The sequence below is a fragment of the Neopsephotus bourkii genome, unplaced genomic scaffold (genome assembly GCF_033783945.1).
Source record: "Neopsephotus bourkii isolate Nb327-2 ecotype Australia unplaced genomic scaffold, CSIRO-AGI_Nbou_v1 NB_1036, whole genome shotgun sequence".
Lineage (NCBI taxonomy): Eukaryota > Metazoa > Chordata > Aves > Psittaciformes > Psittacidae > Neopsephotus > Neopsephotus bourkii.
The window spans coordinates 2,188,531-2,202,945 of NW_026901525.1; the positions used below are offsets into that span (position 1 = coordinate 2,188,531).

The 14,415-nt window shown below is 49.1% G+C and overlaps 2 protein-coding genes across 3 annotated transcripts; both read right to left on the bottom strand.

The window, feature by feature from the left end:
- Positions 1-331: 331 nt before the first annotated feature.
- SH3BGRL3 (SH3 domain binding glutamate rich protein like 3) lies at positions 332-2,294 on the bottom strand. Its single transcript, XM_061360732.1, has 3 exons — positions 2,076-2,294; positions 1,606-1,773; positions 332-1,249 (listed from the first exon to the last, which is right to left on the bottom strand). Exons 1-3 carry the CDS (start codon positions 2,121-2,123, stop codon positions 1,184-1,186), a joined length of 282 nt encoding a protein of 93 aa, XP_061216716.1. The 5' UTR covers positions 2,124-2,294; the 3' UTR covers positions 332-1,183.
- Positions 2,295-3,995: 1,701 nt separating this feature from the next.
- Positions 3,996-14,415, bottom strand: CEP85 (centrosomal protein 85). Of its 2 annotated transcripts, XM_061360733.1 has the most exons (13): positions 14,344-14,415; positions 13,579-13,731; positions 10,715-11,442; positions 9,957-10,090; positions 9,001-9,118; positions 8,480-8,665; positions 7,964-8,116; positions 7,561-7,715; positions 6,986-7,106; positions 6,490-6,540; positions 6,297-6,404; positions 5,210-5,438; positions 3,996-4,527 (listed from the first exon to the last, which is right to left on the bottom strand). In XM_061360733.1, exons 1-13 carry the CDS (start codon positions 14,396-14,398, stop codon positions 4,364-4,366), a joined length of 2,355 nt encoding a protein of 784 aa, XP_061216717.1. In that variant the 5' UTR covers positions 14,399-14,415; the 3' UTR covers positions 3,996-4,363. The 2 variants fall into 2 exon arrangements, with proteins under 2 accessions (XP_061216717.1, XP_061216719.1); XM_061360735.1 differs by lacking the exons at positions 13,579-13,731; positions 14,344-14,415 and adding an exon at positions 11,800-12,038.

Genomic DNA, 14,415 nt, shown 5'->3' on the forward strand with positions numbered 1-14,415 from the left:
GCCCCTCTAAACCCCGGTATGTAATCAACCAGGTCATCTTTGTGCCTGGCTGAAGCTGTTCTCCTCGGGGCTGCTGCTCTCACCACACAGAAAAGAACACTTGAGAGAGGTACCTGTCACTACTGTGCTGTAGGATATTCACAAGTCCTGTGAGTCTTTGATTAGCAGCAGAGAACTAAGGTGTTAAGATGTTTGTGTCAGGCTGCGTCAGTGAGTACAACCGACTCGGCTTCTCTGAGCTGGAAATGACTCAGAATCATTACGTAGGGTGACGTTTAACCTGTAGCCAAAATAAAACCAGATTTAAAAGAAACCCACCAGTACCAATGTGAAAGGTACAGTAACATTTAATAGCATCTCGAAAGACAACACTGGTTATAAACTTCCTTTTTGGCAGGAAAACAAAATGCACTTGGTCCGGGTTGCAACAAAAGCCAACTTAAAGAGGAAAGATAAGACAACGGAGCATCAGCTGTGCTGGAGCAGCCCTGAGCCATTAACACTCACTAGGGAGCCCTGGCACCAGAGCAACACAGGTCCCACCTCTAGGCCCATCCATCCTCCCCATGCAGCCTGCTGAGCAGCTCCAGCCTTCACCCCAGCCCTGGGCCTCCCTGGTGGATGCTCAGACCCCAGCTCTGTGCAGTATTTTTGCATTAAATTAAGACAAACCCCCCCAAAACAGGACTTAGTTGCCATAATCTGTGCAGTTGAGATGAATTTAAAAAAAAAGTAAAATAAAAAAGGGAAGTGAGGCAGCAGGGTTTACAATTTAACAGCAACTGGGACAAGTGGGAAGTAACATCAACCCTAAGCCCTTCCCTCCTGAAGCAGAAGCTCTCCCTGCAGAGGCGAGGGCTGACAGATGGCTGCACTTCACACAGCCCCAGAGGCTTTGCTGTGTACAGAGGCACTGGAAGCTGCCGTGAGCCAGGCCCAGCTTTGCTCACAGGCCATGCGCAGCGAGCATCAGACTTTCTTTGGATCCCTCTGAGATGATACCAGGGTTAGGCAGGAGGGAATCGCAGGCAGCTGCAATGAGTAGTTTTGGTCATGGGTTTCCCTGTGCTGGGATATAGGTCGTGGTGTCAGGACAGCGCTGACAACCTGGAAGTGAAGGTGGTCGGAGATGAGGGTGCTCAGGGATGCAGGTAGAGTCCAGGATGAAAGGGGAGCCCAGGGCTCAGGCCAACTTCAGGAACTCCTGCAGGGTGTTTTGCTCCACTGCTTCCACAAAGAGCTCATAATCCTGCAGGGAAAAGCCACAAGTCACTCACAAGGCAAGAGCAAGGGGGCTGCTCGCACCGGTCCCTTGAGCACGCAGCGCAAACCAGCTCAGGGCACAGCTGTGTGAAGAATGACGGGATGACATGAGGACAGCCCCACACAGCACAGCCCCGCTGCCCACCAGCATCCCACATCCCCCTGCCCAGGACCCCTTTTCCACAAGCCACCATGCTCCATTGACCCTGGCAGCACCTTGTCCGTGTGCCTCACAAGGAGATGCTTTCTGAAAGGCATCCTGACACCATTTGTAGCAAAAAGGAGGGGACTGGACTGTGCCCACCACCACCCAACCTCCACGGTGCTGAGCACAAGCCTCACCCCGCAGTAGTGGTCTCCGTTGACGATCTGGGGCGGGATGGCTTTGGGGTTCCCGGCCTTTGCCCTCATCTCCTCCCGCAGAGCGTTGTCCTGGGAGATATCCACCAGCTCGTACTTGATGTTCTTCCCATCGAGGATTCGGGTTACTTCGCTCTGTTGGGATTTGATCTGGAAGCCGGGCGGGAAAGGCGGGTTATGGGGAGCTGGAGAGGAGCCCGACGGGCGGGCACGCACCCCAGCGTGCCAGCCGCACTCTGCAAGCGCTCCTGGATCCAGACCGCACCCGGCCGCGGGGCTCGGCCCTGCCTGGGGCTCCGGGGGGCACCCAGCGCGGAGGGATGGATCCGGTGCAGCGAGAGCAGGGGAGGGGACTCCAGGGATGGCTCCGAGACGCCCACCCCAGGGAAGAGGGGCCCCGGGACGCGCAGCCCTGCCCCAGCGGAGCCCGGGCCGCCGCCGCCGCCGCTCACCTCCCGGGAGCCGGTCACCGAGGTGCTGTAAACCTTGAGGGTGCTCATGCTGCGATCGCGGCCGCTCCCAGCGCTCAGCACGGCCGAGGGAGGGAGGAAAGGAGGGAGGAAGGGAACGGGCGGCCCCGCCGCCGCCCTGCATGTGACTGCGGGGACCAATGGGGCCGGCGGGCCCGGGCATGCGGCATCGGCGGGGCCCGGCCCCGGGGAGCCACCGGCGCACCGCCCCCGGAGCAGGACTGGATCGCACGGGTGGAGCAGAGCAGCTTTATTTTATACTCAAAACGCTCAGTACAAACAAGCGGGCGAGACAAAGGCCGGTAGAAACACACAGCGCCCGACGCGATGGGGGAGACGCAGGCAAACACGGTGAGAATGGGGTCCTGCTGCCCCTCTCTGGGGTGCTCTGTAAAGAAGAGGCCCCGAGTTTCCCCTGCCCGGAGAGCAGCAGCCCCGTACAGCAGCAGCCGCGTACAGCAGGCAATCACACCTTAGCCACACGGGTCCAGTCTGCAGGAGGAGAGAGGAACACAGAACCCGGGGTCCCCCAGCTGCTGGGGCAGGGCCAGGCAGAAGGCTCCCAGCATCAGCTGAGCTGGTTTCAGCCACGATCTCATTGCACAGAGGGCAATCGTGTCCCTGCACAGCACCTGCGAATTAAATCTTGCACCCTACACTAGGGAAAGGGGATGGGGCCAAACAGCACCCTAGCGAGAGAGTGACTCACAGCTGATGCTGCTCTGCACCCCAGTGCCTACAGAGCCCCCAGCAGCAAGGACAAACGACCTTAGGAAACAGTCTTGGCCCACATTTAGCTCAGTACATGGCGGCAGCATCCTGGGAACAGAAAGGGCCTGAAACATAATACACCCGACAGAACAGGGTGCAGACACTGACATGCAGACAGAACAGGGCAGACACTGCTGTGCTCTCTCCCTGTGCCACGCAGGGGGTGGCTCAGGACAGCAAACTAACCACCTCCCTGCCACCATCACCTATGGTGGCCAAACAAAGAGCTAAGAACAAAACAGATTTGGTCTTAAAGAAAAAGAGGAACATCGAAAGCATTTCTCCCAAACTTAGGGCCTGCAGCCCCATCATGAACCAAGAAACAACCAACAGAAGTTTCAGCAGTATTTTCTCTCCTGCAGTACAACTGACTGACTATCCTGCTCTTAAGCTGAAAACCAAGTTCCACCTACAGCACCACAGCATTGACACAAGCAAGTGCTGCGGAGCTGTCAGTAGGTTAATGAGGGTTGTGATGAAGCAGATCACATCCCATACAGATTCATTTAGAAGTCCCATTATTTAGCAGAGGAACAGGGGGTTCCCAGAGATCAAGGGGCATGGCTACAACAAAGCCCAAGTGGTCACTGCCTTGCAGGCAGCAGGAAGAGCTTTCAGACCCAGCTGTGCCATCCTGCCATGGTAGGACCAGAATGGCTTTCTCCCTAGCAAGCTGAGGGCCAAGCAGAGGTGCACATCCCCGCTGCCCTGGGCAGGTCACCTGCAGTGCAGAGCCTCTGGGTGGTTCTAGAGGCTTCTACAAGAAACAGCAGTTTTGCCCCTTGCCAACAGATGCATTAGCATGGGGATAGGAGGTTTCTCATTAAGGCACTTCAGCATCAATCTGCTTCCTCTGCAGCCTGAATCATACCCACAAACAGAGTGCTATTTTGAGGGGATAAAAGGCTTAAGGCATCTGGGGTACCAATGCCCAGGGGGAGCATTTTCAGAGTCTTCCTTTAGTGTTGCTTTATTCCCCAACTCCTCTTAACTACTGAAAGACTCCAGATGTGTTTACCTGAGGAAAAAGCAGGTCCTGCTCCACAAATAGTCCCTGAACACCCCAATAATCCTCTGGTCTTCCGAGTCACACAGGAGCTGCACAGAGAATTTATCAGGAAAACCAGGGCATACATTTCCTTTCAGTGATAATTTTAACTGTCACATTTGCATGTTCAGCATTTGACATGCCTGGAAGGCAATTCAGAATTCATCTCCCAGCATCAGAGACCACACCAGCTCCAGCAAACACAGCATAAACACATTCCACAAGATCAAAGCTACTGCAAAGCCTGACACCAAAGCCCTGAACGATTCCAGTTCAGCAGCTGAACACTTCTGGCAAACAAACCCCCTGGATTCTCATGGATTGGATAAGTCACACATCTTGTACCCGAGCAAAGGGATGGTAAAGTGCTGAATAGGTTTTGAGTTGTAGGAGCTCTAGACTCCTGAGAGTTTCAAGTCTTCATTTTCTGTCTTACTTTGGGAGTAATTCTTTACTGGGTGATGCAGTTGTCTCCCATGTCCTGAGCATATCTGTCAGATATTGCCGTCCTTAAGTCCTCCACCTCTTTGTGAAGCTGTTTTACCTCCACCAGTTTCTTTGCAAGTCCGTCAGGGCTCAGTAAGTCATCTTTCTCCTTAGCAGAGTACTGCACAGCTGTGGGGTCAGAGAAGGGAGTCACCTCAACATGTAATAGTGACCAAGGATCACACACATTTGCAAGTGAGGCAGAAAATGCAATGCAGGTTTGCAAAAGAGGTGCTACTTAAATTTAGTTCTTACAGCATGCCCCTTCAGAGCTGGCTAACCACAGAAAGAAGGTTCAGAACCCTAGAAAGATGAGAACCTCTTCTGTACTGTAGAAGTGCTATATTACACACAAGTTTAATTCTGCCACAGCACAGGACCTGAGGGGTTTCATAGAATCATAGAATAGTTAGGGTTGGAAAGGACCTTAAAATCATCAAGCTCCAACCCCCCTGCCATGGGCAGGGACACCTCACACTAAACCATGGCACCCAAGGTTCTGTCCAACCTGGCCTTGAACACTGCCAGGGATGGAGCATTCACAACCTCCCTGGGCAACCCATTCCAGTGCCTCACCACCCTCACAGGAAATAATTTCCTCCTTATATCCAATCTAAACTTCCCCTGTTTAAGGTTGAACCCATTACCCCTTGTCCTACCACTACAGTCCCTAATGGAGAGTCCCTCTCCAGCATCCCTATAGGCCCCCTTCAGATACTGGAAGGCTGCTCTGAGGTCTCCACGCAGCCTTCTCCAGGCTGAACAGCCCCAACTTTCTCAGGTTTGCTCTGTCATCACTGCACATACTTACAGCGAATGCCCAGGAGCAGAGAGAGGTTGGGATCCTTGCCCTGGGCCCTCTGAGTGACAATGCTGTAGACAGACTGCAAATCCTGCAGGCAACTGGCCAGCTCGCTGTGCAGGTCCTGGGCCAGGCGGGCTGTCTCAGCAGGCAGTGGCTGGGTTGTTAGCTCTGCCTGACGGAGCCGTTCCTGAAGGGTCAGGTTCTTCTCAATGAGATCCTGGTTCTGCACTGAGAGCTGAACAAATGGGCACAGCAGGTTAGTGGTGACCTGGTTTAGAACTAGTACACTTAGAACAACTTTACACAAGTGCTCGATGATGATGGGAGCACTGAAGGCAGGAGGAGCTGGTTTGTATCAAGCCCGCCAGACTCTTGCCAGGTAAGCAAGAGTCAGTGTTACAAGGTCTAGGGGAAAATTCTTCATCTAGACAGTGATCAGGCATTGGAACAGGCTTCCTAGGGCAGTAGTGGAATCACCATCCCTGGAAGTGTTAACACCCCCCCCCCCCCAACATACAGATGAGATGCTTAGTGCCATGGTTCAGTGGTGGCCTTGGCAGTGCTGGGATAATGGTTGGACTTGATGATCTTAAAGGTCTTTTCCAACCTGGCTAATTCTATGATTCTAATCTAAGGTGTGAGCATTCAGCTTTCCTGGCTCAGACAGGAAGCACCCCATGACACTACACCATCCCTGCTGAGACATCATGCAACAAAATAAGCTTCCAGGAGGTTGTTCACCAGTTGCTCACCCCAACACGGGCCATCCCTTCCCTCAAGGGCTGCCACTGTGCTTGGCTTCCTTCAGGCTTGAGAGTAGGGCTCAGCCCTGCCCTTCAACCAGGGCTGTGGGCCAGGTTGGAGCCCTGCTCTCTGCCGTGCTGCCCCCAGCTGGCAAACTCAGCAAGCTTAAACCCAAGGCAGGAACTGCCTTTCTCCTCCTGCTTTTGAACAGAGAAGAGCTCCTTTCAGAGCAGCTGACTAGCAGGAAGCAGGAGAGGTTGTGTTGCTGACTGCAAATTAAGGGCCTAGCTAAAAGACAATTTCTCGTTCATTCATGCTATGCTCAGGCACTCAGCACTCCAGCTCTGACCTCTTTCACAGCGGCCCGGAGCTGCTGCAGTGCATTCTCTCTTCTCACTGTCTCCTCTTTCAGAGCTTGGCTTGTCCCCTCTTCCTGGGTCACCTGTTCTTCCAGGTTCTGGAACAGACCATGGGTAGTAGTCAGTCTAACTCACATCACAGCAGATTTTTGAGTTCTAGGTCCCTCCACAGTCACCTCTCACCTTTACTTGCAAGGACAACTGCTCTGCCTTCTTCTGCTGTTTGTCCACAATCTGGAATCAAAAGCAGAAGCATCAGAACTGGCCACACAAACTCAGTAATTCCACCAGGATTTCTCCTGCAGTAAGAGAGCATCCCCTCTCCTCCCTTTTCCTGTCCATTTACTGCTTTAATCACTGCTTCTGTTAGTAGTGGATTCCCCAATGAAAGACACCTGATAAAAGGCACCATTAGAAGTATCAGCTAAATACAAGACTGGACAAGTTGCATTCATGTGGTTTTCTTCTCCCCCTTTCTGCATTCTGCAGCTTGTCTCCAGTGTTAACTGCAGGAAACCACAGTTATCGCACCAAGAACAGCTAAAAACCCTCAGCCTGGAATTCCAGGAACTGCTGCCTCAGTACAGCAGTGACTGCAAAGGTCCCTGATTTCATTTTTAGTGCCTGCTGTGACTCAGTGGAAGGGAAAAGGTGTGATTCCCAGCTGGGACACTGTTACCTTCCTGAGGCGGTCACATTCTTTCTTCAGAGAGTCATTTTCTATCTTCTGTCTCTCGCCATCCTGGGCAGAGGCTCCTCTCTCTGCATTCTTCACACACTGCTGCACCTTGTCCTGCAAGCTGCAATTGGCAGAACACCATGGGAAAACTGGCTTTATTTAGGGTGTCTCCCTCACTATGAGGGGGCAAAGGACTTTCATCTCAGGTGTCAGTGTTGCCAGGGCTATGACAGAAGTTTCCCTTCCTTGGACAGAGCCTACCCATAATATTGGCACATTTGCAGAGACAACAATTGCAGATTAAGTAGGTCTGTTTTGCAAGGAGTTATGGTCGACAAGAGCAATAACCTGAGGACACAAACAAGCCCAGGTAACAGAACAGGGGCCCCCTTTCTTTCAGCATGTGGTTCTGCTCCCACCCTCCACTGCTGGCACACAGAATTTAAACACGGTTTTGGCAAGCACTCACATAATCATCACACAGGTTCTGACAGGAGGGACAGTGGCTGTGCTGAATCATCACAGCCCTTCTGCAGCAATTACTTCAGTGCTATTCAAATCCTCCTGACCTTTACCTGCGCACAGTAGAAAGAAGCTCCAGCTCCTTGTGTTTTTGGGTTTCCAGCTCCACCTCTTGCTCCCTGAAAGCAGCCCGGACATCTCCAAGCTCTGTTTCCAGTGCCAGCACTGTTTCTTGCATAGCAGTACACTTCAGTTCGGATTCCTTCAGCTGCAACAAAGGCCATCAAGAACATTCTAGAGTCCGTCCAGGGGTTTTACCACACACAGCGTGTTTCAACTACATTGGCAATGTCCATTTTTCAGTACCTACATGGCAATTCTCAGCTATAGCTCAGAACATTCCTCCTCCAAAAAGGCCAGACCACAGCTTTACTTGCGCAGCTGCACTGCAGCTGTAGAGAAGTCACCTGAGCAAGTATGTGAAGAGCTATCATCACAACTCAACAGAAGTTTTACCTTCTGAGTCTGTTTCTGGTGGTCCTCAAGGGTTGGTAGATCAGCCAAATATCGTTCCAGGGTCTCAATTCTCTGTTGTCTCTCTCTGTTCTGTTCAGATTCCTTCTGGCATTTCTTCTTAAGGTTATTAATGTGTTTGTCTCTTCCCTTTACCTGCAGGGACAGTTATAAACAAGTTTAGTTTATATAATTTCTTATCCATTCTTCAGTCCTGTGTAAGCCTCGTTTACCTTTTGGTACAGCACTAAACACCAAAACACAAGATCACCTTAACTCAGCAGCATTTCTGCTCATCTAGCTAAAGACAGGCCTCCCCTCTGATTAAAAGAGGAGGTACTGAAATCCTTCTAACTGCAGGAGAAAGGGCTTTTGCTTACAATCCCCAGTACTCCACATGACACCAGAAAATACCTGCTATGACATATGCCCACAAAAAGCTTTCATTGCGGCACTACATGGACTTTCAGCTTCTCAAAGCAAAACCACCTTCCCATCTCGAGAGCAATGGGATCATACCCTTTCTTCCTGTTTTTTTAACTCTTCTGCATGTTTCTGCATAGTTTCCTTCAGTGACTCCCTTATCAGCTTTGCATCCACCTCTGCAGCAGCCAGTTTTCTCTCCAATTCAATCTTTTCCTTACTGAGGGATTCAGTCTTCTCTGTGAACTGTGCTCGAAGGAATGTGTTCTCCCGCTGCAGCTCCTGCAAATAGAGCCAAGCTGGCATTAAGCATCTGTGCTGCCTCAGAGCTGTGTTCTCAGCCCCTCCTAATCCCCAAACATCAGTCAGCCCATCTTATACACTGCAGTATCTGAAATAGTATGTCAGTGCCATCAGGCCTTTGCATCACTAGCAGAGCTTCTAAACAAACCATAATACTTCAGGGCTTGAAATGTCAAAGACAGGTAATAGGGATCCCATACAAAGGATCACTTTACTCTGCATAGCCCTGCTACTCAGGGAACACCTAATAGGAAGTGATAAGGCCATCGGATTCAATACCTATTTCTTACTGACACCCTGCTGCATCTGCTTACCTGCATTCTCAACATGTAGACATCTCCATAGGTTGCTGGGCAGCCAAGCAGGGCACTGTGAACCTGCAGTTCACTTTCCCTGACCTTCTGCTCCAACTGTGAGATGTGTTGTCTTTGCCTGTAAAAAGCAACAACTGGTAATACACTGTCCTCAAACCCACAGCAGAGAGCAATACAGCGTGAACAGTGCCACAACAACTCTAATGCTCCATACAGGGACAAGCAGAACAGAAAGATAACTCTGCAACTCAGAACTGACCTGCAGAGAAATGATCTGGAAGATTCTATGATTCTGTGATATCCATTTCAAAGTTTTTTAGAATTGGTATTAACTTTTCCTCCCTCCCTTCAATGCAACCCCCAGCAATGATTATAGATAAAACACACCAGCCTTCCATGTTCTGGAGGATCTGGCTTGGTTGTAGAGCTTGTGTGAGTGACAGAGATAACTCCAAATGAGCAACCAGAAACAGTATTTACAGCCCAAATGCTGAAGGTAGTTTTTATTAGGACTTTTTCCAAAAGCTTATGGACTATAGCATTAGGTATGAGAAATGTGCTTGACAGCCCAAATTCACAAAGAGCTAATTTAAAATAAAGCTCTCTAAGAGCTCCAAGGAAATCCTCAAGCATAAAGGCAGCAGTTTTGACATTTCAGATAATCATGATGTGAACAGAAATCTTTGTCCTTTATAAAGCATTGGGAATCATAACCAAAATTGATTTATTTGATCCCTTCAGGATCATCATGCTAATTCCAAGAGGAGGGGGAAGAGAGCTCATGAAAAATATATGCTCTTCTCAAAGGTCATCATATTGCTCTTTGCAACAAAAGAGACCCAGTTGGGCAAGAGGGACTCTGAGATACGACCTTTCCTTGGTACTTTCAAACCCCTCCCTTTCCAAAAGGCAATGCACTGGAGCCCATGCACCACATGTCAGTAGCAAGCTCTCACCTATCAATGAGGAGCTCTTTCTCCTTGAGTAGGTTTTCATTGGAGTTCAGGATATTGATCCACTGAGCTGGATCAGGAGTAGGCAGCGAAGGAGAATACATGGAGGGATGGTGGCAGGCACCTCCATTTTGTAACTGAAAGAGGAGGCAAAATGAGGAAGGAGGTTTGTGCTCCACAGAAGTAACTGCAACGCTGCTAGAGCTATTTTGTGCCCTGTTGCTCATCTGCGTGCCAGGACAGAGCTATTTCAGTCTCTGTCAATGTCCAAGAACAAGTTTGCCCAAGCACAACTGGAGATTAACAAATAATTTTAGCTCACTGGAAACAATTTGTCTCCATTCGGGTACAGCTGGTGGGATAAACAAGGTGGTTCCATCTAATAAATCTCTTAGTTTTATGCAGCTTTTTTAAGCCAAAAAAGCATTTCCCAACTCTAGATACAGAACACAGTTATTGTAGAAGTGAAGAACTTCTTAGCATGCTTTTACTTCACAGTTTCTAGCAGACAGGATATTTCCCTCTTGATCTGATCCGTTGTGCAATGCTGTAACATTATACAGAGCTGCTCTCCCTAAGCAGCACGTCAAATGATACCTGTGACACCATATGCTGTAAAACCTGATCATTCACAGACTTCAAGGGTAAGACAGGGAGAAGCAGCAGACATTTTCCCCTCTTGCTTTATAAGTCTGGAATAACATTTCATGACTACACAGGAAGGGTTTCAAACTCATACATTCACACAAGCAGCTCCTTACCTGCATTTGCTCTACTTGCAATCGCACTTTGTCCAGCTGCTGTTTCCAAGCACTGAGCTCACAGACCCTCTCATGTGGGTGTAGTGTGCAGGTGTCCTGCATCCATGCTCGAGATGGAGGACTTACAGGCTTTGAATAGAAATTGTTGGCTTGGAGTCCCGTTGGCATCAGTCTGTTCCCGCTTGGCCACGTTCCGTCCTGGGGCTCACAGACTCCATTAGCCCCTACCGCTTGCTTACTCTCTGGCAGCACTTTATAATGGTCCTTTCCTGCCTCAGCTGCCCCAGAGTTTGGACTGAACTTCTGGAACCTGTGGAGAGGGTCAGTGCACATATTATCCAGAAAGAGAGACTGGTTAAGGGTGCGCTCAATGGCAGGGGTGTCAAACTTCCAAGTGTCTTCTGCTCTCATGTGATCCGAAACAGGATGCCAGGGCTGCTCCAGACCATTTTCCCCTGAAGTCCTGTAGAGGTGCAGGAGATCCCTGGGTGGCACCTGAGAAGGCTTCCCAGAATGAAAATCTCCATTCCTCATGAGCCCTGTGTGTTCAGAAGCAGCAGATCCTGGCATAGCAGGTTTTGATGGATTCTGTAAACAGCTCTGGTCTCCTGCAGGACACAGCTTGGAGGGTGAGGCACCCAAAGTAGAAGGCATAACATGGGCTGTTGGGATGGTCACTTGGGCTTTGATGGGCTGGAATGAGGAACCGTTACTGGAGCTGCAAAAGTCTGGGGAAAGAAGAACAACGCTCTGATTACAATCCCAAAACATTCCAACATGCACAGCCATTCCTTTGAGGAACTTTCCAGAAGAAATTAAAAACCTGACTCTTTTCCTCCTGAACATGTCCTCCTAAGCAGCAGCAGCAGCAAGACCAAGGCACACCAATGTTCCCCCGCGTTACAAGTTTCAGGAGCATGCTGACATTTTCCTACCACCGTATCACAGGGAGAATCCAAGTTTAATTCAGCAGACATTTTTAATCCCCTGTTATTAAGCTACTCCAGTATAATCTTAAATCAATAAGGTTATCTATCGGTTTAGAAATCAAGTCCTTTAAATTGAATAAAAAGGCTGGAACTTACTCAGCTGAACACTGAGACCTCGATTCTGTTCTGCCCGTCCCACAGCTCAGCGACTCTGAACCGTGACCAAAGCTAACGGGAGCCTTCACTAAGCCCATGATGAGCTTCAAACATAGCTGAACACTGGGTCACCAGCAGCTGACCTTCGAACTCCTCCAGAACACTGCAGCAAAAGAGCTTTTCCTAGAGTAATGGCTGTGCCTTATTGCCACAGGAAATGAGACAGAGTTGGGCACATGGAGCCCAACGTGAGCCCGTCCTGGCAGACGGGCACCAAACCTGGCTACGGGGAAGTGCAGGGCTATTCTTAGCAACTCTCAGATTTCAATACAGCAACAGCAAGAACTGAGAAAGGCAAACAGCAAAGTCCCTGTTCTCCTCCTGGTCACCATACGTTGTATACTGTGGTAATTCCAGGTTTCTCCCAGCTACACAAACTTGTTTTCTTCATGTGTCTGGCTAAAGGCCCACCACCATGATGTTTCTTTAATCCAACCTCAAGACTGCAACATCAACCCTCCACCTGTTTGTAGCCTCAAAGCATTGCTACAGGAAGGAATAAAAGGTTACAAGTTGAATAGGACCAAAACCAGATTCTGCAAAGACCATCAAGCTGCAGGTAAATATCACAGTACAGGCACAAGGTACTCTCCTCAAAAAATGAGCAGGAGGGGGGGGAAGCCCTCAGACATTCATTGCCTGTGGCTGGAACTCCAGAGAACACCCTGCTACCAAACAGTCACAAGCACATTCACCTCAGCAAACAGCAGGGACAGGACAATTTCCTTTTACAGCCCCTGGGTTTGTATCCCAGTGTCACTGTCAGGAACTCGAGCCCTCTGAGCAACACATCACATGCAGATGCTGCAATCGGTTCCTTCAGTGTGCTGAGGCTTGTCGTAACATTTCCAACACACACACATGGACCTGACAGGCAGAAATTGAGCCACAGCTCTTACAAACAAGGCTACAACATAGCAAACATTCCAAAGGGCCATTTCTGAAAGGGCCATCATTATCTCCCCTGCCTTGAATGTGCAGCTGGATGTTTTATTATCCTGAGAGGCACTAAAGGGGACACTTAAATGTGTGCTCTGGTAATATTTCCAGCAGTATTTCCACAAGTCAGACCTTCTAAAACACCTTCATTTTAACTCACACATTATTGAGATCTATGGCTGCCAATGCAGCTTGTGAAATATATGAATGTGCAAAGTATGTTATTTTAAAGAACCCAGCAAACTGCCTCACTGCCAGAAGAAGGGTCAGTGAATCTGTAGTGGTTTATGTCACTTTTGTGGATGAAGATACAGGTGGAAAGGATTGCTGGGACGAGCAATTTCACAGAACACACCTCAGCTGAGGGACAGGCTTCTTCAGTGAGCAGCACACAGGTCTAACAGTGAGGACACTTAGAAAGGCACACTGATCTGAAGCCTCTAGAGGCACCTATAAATTACTTCTTAAAAGAAAGAAATCACACATCACACTTGCTGATAGACCGCTTGGTTGAATGAACCAGCAAATCAACAAGGTGGCTCTTTTAGTCAGTTCAAAATGCTCACTACAGTTAGAAGACACCAGCTTAAAGAAAGAGCAAGTCCCTTAATCACTTGTTTGTATTTCAGTCAGCCTATCTGTGTGCTGAGGTTTTGAAACAGTCCCCAAACATCATTTCAGGTTCTGCTCTCTCCCAAGTTTTACATTCTAGGGTTCAGTAATATCAGGCTATTTAATGCTTTAAACTCTGTTCCTGTGTGACCCCATGCTGACCATCACCTTCTGTGCTGTCAGAGCAGGAGGTCCCAATGCCCCCATCCCCGCTGTCGGCCACACTTGAACTGCGGCTGACACGGCTCTGGAACTTCACAGACAGCATGGGTGTTTTCCAGTCCGTCTCCAGGAAATGACTCTTTTGACTGGCGCTGGGATCTGCAGAGAAAGCAGGAATATTTATGTTTTAGCTAACAGACTGAAAAGCCTTTTAATACACCTAATTAAGCCATACCTAATTACTCATTCTACCTAAACCCATCCCTGCTTGACTCCCCATATCGTTGCTAATCTCTTTTGCAATAGGAAATGGCAGCAAACACATGGAAATAAAATAATATCAACAGGAGACTGAAAAAAATAGTATATCAATCTAGTTATGTAAGCCAGACTGCAAAAGCAGTAAATTATATTCCCATTGATGAGCTTGGTGATATTACACCCAGCTGATGCTGATGCTCTGGTACTCAGATGAAACAGAGGAGCAGCACCATTGGTCCACAGCAAAACTGGTTGAATTAAAGACACATTTTTGCATTAACTGGTAAGAACTTTTCCAGATGTATCACTTAGCACTCAAGAGACAGGTTTGTTATCAAACAACTCTCTCCCAATGCACATCCATGCAATTGTTTTATATGGCAGGAATAAGACATCATCTTCAAATTAAAAGCTTCTGGTAATGAACTCTTCTCAAGGCCGTCTGTCTCCTCAGGGGAGCTGAAACAGGATCCAACAGCAGCAGGGCTTTAAAGAAAGGACTATTCTTACCCGGTGAATTGTTTTGCTGGAGCCTCAGGTCTGGCTGTTTCTCCAGAGCAGCCATCTTATCTGTCCAGTGAA

Bases quoted from the DNA above. Each gene is read 5' to 3' on its own strand.
- CEP85 (XM_061360733.1), bottom strand. From the start codon at position 14,398: ATGGCTGCTCTGGAGAAACAGCCAGACCTGAGGCTCCAGCAAAACAAT. The intron at 7,716-7,963 runs GTAAAACTTCTG...CCTTTGTTGCAG, and splicing joins ACCAGAAACAGACTCAGAAG to CTGAAGGAATCCGAACTGAA. The intron at 6,541-6,985 runs GTAACAGTGTCC...TTTTGATTCCAG, and splicing joins AATGTGACCGCCTCAGGAAG to ATTGTGGACAAACAGCAGAA.
- SH3BGRL3 (XM_061360732.1), bottom strand. From the start codon at position 2,123: ATGAGCACCCTCAAGGTTTACAGCACCTCGGTGACCGGCTCCCGGGAG. The intron at 1,774-2,075 runs GTGAGCGGCGGC...CCCGGCTTCCAG, and splicing joins CGGTGACCGGCTCCCGGGAG to ATCAAATCCCAACAGAGCGA. The intron at 1,250-1,605 runs GTGAGGCTTGTG...TTTTCCCTGCAG, and splicing joins ACGGAGACCACTACTGCGGG to GATTATGAGCTCTTTGTGGA.